Genomic DNA, 10977 nt, shown 5'->3' on the forward strand with positions numbered 1-10977 from the left:
GCCTGATTCTTTTGTTCTGTGAGACAATGAATAACTGTCTTAATGTATGTATGTTATAAGATTAACAGATTGACCAACAGCTATCTCATGTGCAGGGCTAGCTTAAGGGCCCTATTACACGGGACAATTATCGTTCAAAAAATCATTAGATCATTTACTGTAATAGCAGAAAGTTATTAAACGTCCAACAAGAAATCGTTGGTCGTTTGATAGAATTTGGACCTATTTTTATCGTTGATCGTTTGCAAATCATTCACATATAATAAGATGTCGTTTGGTCGTTCGCAGTAGCCACGAACGCAGCAATCACCCTAGCAATCGTTTATCGTTAATTGTTGAAAAATCGCTTTGTGTAATAGTACCCTAAGACCCTACCAGACCCTTCTCAGAGTGGCTTAATTCCTGTGGAGATATAACTTTAGAAAAATGCCTGGACCAAGTATACAGACACGTTATAAAGAATCCCACCAATACAAGTTCAGTGTTTGTTTACTGAGCCTAAGACCCCATTCACACTGGCGGAATCCCGCTGTGCCCAGTGTCCTGCTTTGAGTGAATGGGAGGGTGCGTGTGTCCGCTTCCTCCCCTCTCTGATCAAAGAAATGACATGTCACTTCTTTGAGTGGACAGCGATGGCAGCGGAGGAGCGCGCACCCTCTCCTTCACTCCGCGGATTCCGCCGCGGATTTCTGCCGTTCTTGCTCAGTGTGAACAGGGCCTAATACTGGGCTTGTTATCGAACTTGCCAGGCTGTGCAAACAATAGCTGAATTATTAGTATGGCACTTTAGTTTTGTCATTCATCGACCATACAGAGGGTGATATTACCCCTTCAGATAGGGCCGGCGATCAGTCAACAAACAAGCAAACACAATTGAGCAATAAATCAATCACTGAGTGTTTGCCGATTGACTGATGGCTGCTTCTATTTCATGGAGCCTGATTTGATAGATATCAATAATTGTTCTATCTATTAGGGCCTTTAATATCTAGAGTAAATATAGTTAACAGTGCACCCCGATTATGATAACATCCACTGTTCTCTAATCTAGTTCTCTACAAGGCTACAACTACACATTCTATAAGAATTGTCAGCCTCTCGGATGCCTGTGTTTACTCAATTGTGCCACAATGGTAACAATGGTGTGGACCACTCTACTTCTTCATAATAAATAAAATGGGCTCTGTCAATAAAAAATAAAAAAATTGACATGTCAGAGAGACGTCAAAAATGTTTTGTTTGGTCAGGGTCTGAGTGTTCAGACTGCAACCGATCAGGAGAATGAACTGGGAGAAATCTGCGTATCGCAAGTTCACTCCCCGCTCTGTGACAATTTCCGACCTGGTCAGTCCCATAGGCAGTCCCAACAGTCGATAATGGGCCAATTACTGCCAATAATCGATTGGTGTAATAGGGCCTTAAGGTTCTGATGCTTTAGAAAAGGACACGGTAAATAAAGTTAGGGGCCACATGTCCGTAAAATACTGTCTGTGCACGGACAGTATTCTGCGGCCCGACCTTGGAGCTCCTGGCATCATGTTTATACCTTTGTGCTGCTGTACTGAGAGAGCGTGTCAGTAGAGTAGCTTGAATATTTAAACATCAGGATGAATCATGATGAAGGGAGCTCCTAAGTCCAGTCCGCAGAATATCGTCCGTGCACAGACATAATTTTGCAGATGTGTGAATGGCCCATAAGGCTGGACACGAGGGGAGGCATTTATCAAGGGTGTTGTGCCTATTTTTTGGTGAATATATGGTTTTTGCGCCTATTACTATGTTCTTAGTTCTATTTATGAACCAGTATTCAACTGGTGAATATTCTTTAGATGCGATTTTTTGAAAAATTTGCCTGTTTTAAGTCTTCGCCCATAAACACGCATAATCTGGGATTTGTGCCCAATTTTTTTTTTTATATTTATTAAACTAATCCTATTCGCCTGGGTAAAAAAACAAGCAAATACAAATATTGCACACATAGTAAACCAAAATTTGTGCAAGATTTTTTTTTTTTTTGCTCAAAAACACTGCGGCCAGATGTTAGATGAGAGTCAATGAGCAAAAATAAAATGTAATATCCACGTGACGTTTCTGAGCTTGCCGTCTTTTTCAGGATATTTTGACATCTTTCTGCTCTCTGGAAGTTTTGCAGGGATTGCACGTTTGCCATTTTTCTTCCCAATAAATAATGGGGTTTTCCTCCCATATTCTTTTATAGTGGGGGAAAAACACCAGAAAAAAAGTCACATCTACAGTATATGCTTATTGGCGTTTTTTTTTTTCTGCAAATGTTTCCCCCCTATTTCCCTAAAATCACATGATGAAAGAATCACATGACTTATAACGCAGGAATTAAAACTCAAGATACAAAACAACGTAAAGTAATTTACACAAAAATGAGTAAATGGCAGAAAAACTGCCAGGAAAAAAAAAATCTGGAAAAACTGCCGCCTAATGAATAGAAGATAGAACCTCTTGTGCGCTGGAAAGTAGCAGGTTAAGAATCTATGATACTGTCATTTATTATTATATGTTATATTATGTTACTATGTTATCTCAGTCTCTGCTTTGCTGAACAGCTGCAAAGTGCACAGTTTCGACCCTGCCAGTAATGAATGGGTTAAAGTAGAAAGTGAATTATCTTCTGTGTACATAATCACTGAGATATTTCCCTAGACCGCTGCTATCTCACCCCCCTCCTTCCATCCCCACCTGAGCCTGAATCAACTCTTTTGTCTAAACTTTTGGTAGAGAAAAAAAAATACTGCCTGTTTGCTTAGTGTCAAAAGTAATTTGGAGGGCAGTTAAAGAAAAGGGATGATTCCAGCAGACCAATGAGACATTTCTGCTCGTACTTGGCACATGAAGAAGGAACCGGTAAAATTCCAAAGGGCTTTCTGGCACCACCCAGCTAGTGAGGGAATAAAAGGAGGCTGTAGTAGAGAGAACAGTTACACTCCTGTGATCTGCATCTCTACGTCTGCACCGTCCAGTTACTCTATAACCATGACATACAACCTTCGTCAGACCTCCACCACCTACAGAAGTGGTCTTGGTGGTGGAGCTGGGAGAGTCTCCTTCAAAGCCCCAAGTGTCCACGGTGGGTATGGGGGCCAGGGTGTCTCGGTGTCATCTGCCCGCTTTGTCTCCTCTGGATATGGTGGTGGTCTGGGTAGTGGTCTGGGTGGTGGCAGTGGTTACAGCAGTAGCTTCGGATCCGGTGGCGGCTATGGCGGTGGGTTCAGCCTCAACGTCTCAGGGGACGCCCTGTTGGCTGGCAATGAGAAGGAGACCATGCAAAACCTGAATGACCGCCTGGCCTCCTACCTGGACAAGGTGCGATCTCTGGAGACCGCCAACGCAGACCTAGAGTTGAAGATCCGGGAGTGGTATGAAAAGCAAGGACCCAGCCCAACCCGTGACTACAGTCACTACTTTAAGATCATTGAGGACCTGAGAGACAAGGTGAGCTGGCACTGATGCCAACCCAAACATATGGTAGGCAATACCAACTTATTAATACAACTTCTTTCCGTCATCCTATGACCCCAGTTATGCATCCACTACTACTTTGTACAAACCTTTCCATCACAATTTATAATCTCTATCATGACATATACTATATTCCATATCCTGATGCTGATGATAATCCCCTGTCTATTGCAAAACTACAACTCCCAGCCTGTCAGGGCATACTGGGAATCGTAGTTTCGCAACATCTAGCAAAAGGAACAATATACATTGTTGTATAGAATTTTCATAGAGGTATCATTGTTTACATGAGCTTTGGTTACTTTCAGCTTCCATCCTGTAGCAGGTTAGGAGAGGGACACTAAAACCGGTCAGACTGGTTTACCGCATGGAAATAGCATCACGTACATGTATAATAATCTACTTAAGCTGCTGCCATGTAACGTAATATAGGTAATGAGACGTCTTTTATACTTATTATTAAGCATGGATTATTATAAAATGCATTCAAACTAATTCATTAGATAATTTCCATTTAGCATTTGCTCTATTCAGTTTTTTTTTTGTATAGGACGGGATGTATGTGTATATATATATATATATATATATATATATATATATATATATATATATGTGTGTGGGGGGGGGGGGGTAATGTGACGGTTTAAGGGGGTATAATGACTATTTTGTGAGAACAAGCTAAGTACAGGTCACAGCTGCTAAGCACCCAAATGATCAGGTGTGATGTGATTAGCAAGTATACTACATTGCTACAGCACTACCGCAGGAGGGATGAAGCATTACACAGTCCCCATTAAAATCAATGGATCATTTGTGTAATGAGTCCTCCAGTGCCTTATAGCTGCGATTCATAATCAATCTCCACAATTTACATTGTAAATTTGCTATATTTTATCGATTTCCGCCTTTCCCTATAGAACGTCATCTCTAGAGTTCACTTGTTCTGCAGTTGGTTGAATTAGATTGTAAGCTCTGCAGGTTTAACACCTACGTAGAGCTAGGATCTCAACAAGGTACGCACAGTGCAGGTGCAGTTACTCTCATCTCCCTTGGGTGTGGCATTGCCTTAGATGACTATGATTATTATGTAGCTTATTATGTTCTGTTATATTAGGAAGGTTGCTTGCTGCTAAACTCCACTAAGTAAGGGCGAGGTGACGACTTCCGTCTGTGAGAGTGAAAAGGATTGATGTTTTCAACTAATAGCCTTGTAAAAATTAACTTCTGTTTCCTTTCAGATCCTTGGTGCTACCATCGACAACTCCAAGATCGTCCTGCAGGTGGACAATGCCAGGTTGGCAGCAGATGACTTCAGAACTAAGTGAGTGCTTTACTTCGTGAAGTAATAAGTGTGTAGCAAAATTCCTATACTCTGCCATTAGGGTACCCATCTCTGAATGGTCCCATGCACCTTCTACATTTTCTACACAAGTAGCATAAGACAAGGTAGATGGAAGGGTCATACTCCAAATGGGTTGGAAAGGGTGTGCCCTCCTGACCCAAAAAGGGTGGGGTAGTACTGTGAAGCAAAGTGAGTCAATTTTGCATCAGACTGCCCTTCTCTATTCAATAAATTATATATATATATATATATATATATATATATATATATATATATGAATTTATGATTTATCTAGTTGGCTATGGACCAGCTTAGCTTCTCTGGGGTACACACCATGGGGGAGATTTATTAAACATGGTGTAAAGTGAAACTCGCTCAGTTGCCCCTAGCAACCAATCAGATTCCACCTTTCATTTTCCAAAGAGTCTGTGAGGAATGAAAGGTAGAATCTGATTGGTTGCTAGGGGCGACTGAGCCAGTTTTACTTTACACCATGTTTTATAAATCTCCCCCATGGCCTCTAGGGGGTTACTGGCACTCTGCCAATGCTGTGCTTTTTATAGACCATATATAGCCTGAGGAAATACTTGGCTGGAGAAAACTGTGAAACAGAGTAGATGAACTGTGCAATAGTTAACAGCAGTCGAAATATTCCCATTTACGGCAACCTCGGCTATAAATAAGTCACTAGAAATGCCTTTCTCTCTCTAGAGACTGGCACAGACCATGAAATCTCAAAAATTATGAAAGCACAATGCAGATTTTTTTTAGTTTTGGAAATGCAAAGTTGTCTGCCATAGTCATCTTTTACATTGCTAGCAAGGCGCATAGTGAGAAGCCTGAACAAGTTTGGGGTGGGTCCATGTTGGCTTATACTTCTTAAAATAGTATAACGGTATGCCCACTATTAGCACATGAGCTGCAGTACCTGATGCAGCCTATTAACATGAGAGGCGCTGTTATGGGGGAAAAAAAGAGAAGACTTGGACTATCCCTTTAATTTAGTTTAAAATAGTTAATACTCACTCATCTGTTTCATTGTATAAAGCCCTAATAGTATATTGTGTGTAACTACTGTGGGTGCACAGCTAATGACTAGAGATGAGCGCAACTCAAGCGTGCTCAAGTCTAGTCATTTAGAATTTGAATACCGGTAGCTGAAGAAATTGGATGCAGGCCTAGAAAGTCTGGAATAACAGCCTATGGTTCATGGAATATAGCCTATGGTCAATGGCCGTATCTTTATTTTCCAAGAAACTTTAGGACTGTGTCCAACTTCTTTAGCCACCGGTGTTCAAATGTCGAGCGAGTTGCATGCTCAAGTTGCGCTCATTTCTAACCAATGACAAAGCCATAATATACACAACTTGTATGCAAATGCTTAGGATAGTCTACAGGGGTGTACTTAGATGGAAAAGCTGGACAAATGCAGCAATTGGAGGTTGTTGGAGGGGGGGTACCATCTCGACAGAGCTAGGACAGCAAACGAAAGACCCTTGGGCAGATTAATCGATCCATGTGGAGGCTCTGTAGATGAGTGCTGATCAATAAGATCGACGTTCGTTGTCCTGCCCTGATTGCTTCTATGAAAGTTTCTTTAATTTTTGCCCTGGGTTATGAAAAGTGTAACTACTATATAGTCTATTGTGTATAACTGAAATTTATTTTGGCTCGGTCCTATGAAGAGCTCAGGGCTCTTGAATAGGAGAGTATAGGGTGTGGCCCGGTTCCTCAGGAACCATCTGCTCCAGCATATAGCTTTTATGTTCCATTGTCCAATTTGAGATAAAACAGATGCGAGGGAGTTAAAGAGTAGTCAGTGCTACGGCAACAGGACACAACACTTGCATAACATACATGACCTTCGCATGAGGTGAACCTACGACACCTGCAGCATGAGACCAGCCATATACGTTTCTATGTGCATATATTAATAAGCGCCGGGTACAGAATATCCTATTGTCAACACGACTGTGCTGGTACACAGCCAGGTACCTGGGTCCTTCAGCAGTATAAGGTGACACAGCCTGTACTGTTTCCGCACACAATGCTGTGTGTTCTGGCTGGATACCCATCTCGCACCTATTGTGTGTGTCAGGGACTTTGGCCGCCGGCATCCTGCTGAGTTGGTGGATTAACCCATTTAAGTAAGGGCCACGCCTAGCTGTAAAACTAAAGGGCCGACAAAGAACAATTTTATTAAAAGTAAATAATAAAAAATAAAATAAAAGCTATAAAAAAAACTTAAAACCACAAAGGGGGACAGTTATCAAGGGCTTTGTGCCTATTTTAAGTGAATATTTGGATTTTTCACTCATTTTTTAACCAGTTTTCGACCGGCAAATATTTTTTAGATGCAACTTTTTTTTATCTGCCTGTTTTGAGTATTCGCCCAAAAATTAGAACTCCTAGTTGTAACATATCCTGTGATACGCTTAATGTTGGGGAGTCCATCTACCATAAATAGGTTTTCCACAACCTCTATAAGTTAATGAGTAAAAAATAACTGAACATTTTTCCGGTTGTATCAAATTTCCCACAAGAAAAAAGATCACTGGTAGAAGAAAGCTGGGGAAACTAACCAAATTTCACTTATTTTATAGGTTTGAGAATGAACTTGCTCTTCGCCAGAGTGTGGAGGCTGATATTAATGGACTTCGTAGAGTGTTGGATGAGTTGACCTTGGCCAGAACTGATCTGGAGCTCCAGATCGAGAACCTGAAGGAAGAATTGGCCTACTTGAAGAAGAACCATGAAGAGGTAGGACCTTACATGTGGCCAGGAAGGAGCGTTGTATCATAACTGAACAAAGCTAAGAGGTTTATTGTACATAGTCACTAAGGGGATGGTTGTGGGGTTCGGAATACATGTTTAATGTGATATTTTACTTTCTTTTCTAGGAAATGAATGCTTTGCGTGGACAAGTTGGTGGACAAGTCAGTGTGGAGGTAGACTCAGCACCAGGTGTAGATCTAACTAAGATTTTATCCGATATGAGAGAACAGTATGAGGTTATGGCTGAGAAGAACCGCAAGGATGCTGAGACCTGGTTCTTTACAAAGGTAAGGATAAGTTCAGATACTCAATAGAAGCTCGTCTTTGTATCAATATCCCGTTCCATTCTAATGTCTTCCTTTTTTACTAGACTGAGGAACTCAACAAGGAAGTTGCTGTACACACAGAACAGATCCAGACCAGCAAGACAGAAATCACGGACTTAAGACGCACACTCCAAGGCCTTGAGATAGAACTCCAGTCCCAGCTCAGTATGGTTAGTGTCGAGTGATTTTCTGAAATATAGTTGGAAAATAACACAACAGATGAGACTGATCTCCCAATGTTTTATGTTTTTTGTTTTTCATAGAAAGCATCCCTTGAAGGTACCCTCGCAGAAACAGAAGCACGATACGGCGCGCAATTATCACAAATTCAGGGCTTAATCGGTAGTTTGGAGGGGCAACTTGCTGATCTTCGGTCAGATATGGAACGCCAGAACTATGAATACAAAATGCTCATGGACATCAAGTCACGTCTAGAAAAGGAAATCGCCACCTATCGTTCGCTCCTGGAAGGACATGATGCACAGTGAGTAGTAAGACTTTTGTGTATATTGCTGTAGAGTATATATTTCCCACACAAACTTTGTAACTGAGGAACTGTATTAAGCCATACCCCAATCAGGGCAGGAATGCCATCAGAAACTTCTAGAAATGCCCTCTTAGGGACACATTTACTTAAAGGGCAAGCCTAAAGTGTACATATCGTGCCACTTCAGCTGCAAGTTGCTCTGCTAAGCCAGAAGTTTGCTTCTCCTTGACACCAACACACAATGAGATTGTAATGTATTACAGTCTCATTGCATGTTGGTATACAAGGAGACTCGAACTTTCGGTTAAATAAAGGAACTTGCTGCTGGTCTGGCAAACAGGAAAACTTAAAAAAAAAAAAAAAACACACAGGGAGGGCAGGGGTTTTGGGAACATAGCAAAAAAGTTATACTTATCTGTCCTGGTGCTCCTGAACAGTTTATGATCATCCACTGGTCTCCTATATCTCCTGGTTTCTGTTTTGTCATGATGCCACAGGAACTATCTACTTAGCCAATCAGTGACTGCAGAGGTGTCCTGGCTTAGTCACTAATTGGCTGAGCGGGCATTTCTGAGAAGGTCCATCATGTCTCAGGACTGGGAGACAGAGGAGACCAGCGGGTGTGAGGGCACAGGGACAGGTAAGTATAACTTTTTATGTCCCCCCCCCCCCCGCCCTCCCTGTCTTTTAGAATTGTACGGAGTATCCCTTTAAGCACAATGTCCTTCTTGCAGGATGTTTCCATGATAGAGATATCAGTGCGGAGCTAAGTTCAATGGAAATGGATTGTGCAAACAAATAAATGTTTAACATATAGTGATAATACGGTTTTTCATATAAGAAGCTGTGTTCACATGAATACTAGTTAGGGGGTAAAATGCTTAATGTAGTTTTCAAGCTTTAAAAATAGCCTTTCTCACACCTGTCATCTTTCTCCTCTACAGACTCATTGTGGGCTCTACTAAAGATGGTGAGTATGCGTCACTATTTAAGAAAACAAAACTGACTTATATCAAAGACAGTGCCACTCTTGTCCATAGGTTGTGTGTGGTATTGCATGAGAGGCTCATTCGCTTAAAGAAGTCCGGCCCCCAACATTTTTTTTCAAAAGAGTCGGGAAGGAGGTGGCTGAACATAACTACGTGCACCTTTCTCCCCGGCTCCAATGCTGGGGTCTGCAGTCGGTCCCTCCGGTTCCTGGTTCCCAGGCCGTTTCCTTGTCTGAGTGGGGTCCCGCTTTGGGCACTGACTGGCTGACCAGGAAGCAGACGGGGGACCAAGAACTGGAGGGGCCAACAGTGGACCCCAGCACTGGAACTGGGGAGGTAGGTGTATGTAGTTATGTTCAGCCATCCCCTCCCAGGCTTGGGCAACAAACTTCTCCTTTAAATAGAACAGAGTTTCAATCCCACACTCAACCTATTGACTGGTAGAAAGCAGCCATGTTTTTAGATCTACACAGAATGTAATGAAAACTTCTTCAATCCACACTAGAATCAAGAAAAAAAAATATTTATTAGCTATGTTTTTTTTCTTCCCCAGAAACAGCTCCATCCTTGCCAGGAGGATGTGCCTGGTGTTACAGCTCAGCACTATTCAGTTGAATCAGACTGAACTGCAATACCAGACATGGCCAAGAGGGATACTGTTTATTTTAAGAAATAGGGTTTCTAATCTCAGAAACACAGACATATCCATCAACTTCATGAATGCCTTATCACACATGGACAATAAGTCAGGAAAAACGTGAAACTATAATGGCTGATTCTATTAACAAAAACAAACTTCTATGAGAAACATGTACTGTGGATAATTGGAGGAAGTGTTTAGGTCATTCCTAATGGACAGGACGAAACATTACTCAATGCACAGTCACAGCGGCCAACTAACATAAAATAATAGCATTCACGGCCATGTAAAAGTGGGTCCCAATGAAAAATGAGAAACAGAGCCCCCCACCTACAATGTACCATTTGTAATACTGGTTTGGTAGAGTGGTCTTTGGACCCTAGGTGCAAATACTACATCGACTCCTCTATAAATTAACACTGTCCATTTTCTTCCTAGTTAAAATAGAACGGAAGTAAAGTCTTTGGCAGACATTAAGCAGCTGCATGGTAAGAAGACCCTCCTCTTTTCCCGCACTGAGAATGGCTTACATGGCGGCTTACATGGATCTGTTACCGTTTCGGCTGGACCTTCAGATCTTCGGAGACGTTTGACACCTGGAATAGAGAAATGGATTGGACGCTTGCTTTTATAATCTTTTTGCTGCAGCTGTTTAATAAATAACAACTTTTGGGTCAAGCATTAAAAAAAGTGTCCATGTGTATGTAAATCCAATCACGCGGGGTACACCCTCTGCCCAACTAAAGCCTAGTTTGTACTGGTGACGGGCAACAATCCTTCCATGCAGCACAGCTATTTCTTATCCTTAAAGGGGTTATCCAGCGCTACAAAAACATGGCCACTTTTCCCCCTACTGTTGTCTCCAGTTCAGGTGCAGTTTGCAATTAAGCTCCATTTACTTCAATGGAACTGAGTTTCAAAACCCC

At 41.8% G+C, this 10977-nt stretch overlaps 1 protein-coding gene across 1 annotated transcript; it reads left to right on the forward strand.

Moving 5' to 3' along the window:
- The first annotated feature begins 2847 nt into the window (after positions 1–2847).
- On the forward strand, positions 2848–10741 carry LOC138772666 (keratin, type I cytoskeletal 19-like). Its single transcript, XM_069953223.1, has 8 exons — positions 2848–3465; positions 4731–4813; positions 7438–7594; positions 7735–7896; positions 7980–8105; positions 8199–8419; positions 9367–9392; positions 10490–10741. Exons 1-8 carry the CDS (start codon positions 2863–2865, stop codon positions 10507–10509), a joined length of 1398 nt encoding a protein of 465 aa, XP_069809324.1. The 5' UTR covers positions 2848–2862; the 3' UTR covers positions 10510–10741.
- Positions 10742–10977: the final 236 nt, after the last annotated feature.

This window comes from Dendropsophus ebraccatus, chromosome 14 (genome assembly GCF_027789765.1).
Source record: "Dendropsophus ebraccatus isolate aDenEbr1 chromosome 14, aDenEbr1.pat, whole genome shotgun sequence".
Lineage (NCBI taxonomy): Eukaryota > Metazoa > Chordata > Amphibia > Anura > Hylidae > Dendropsophus > Dendropsophus ebraccatus.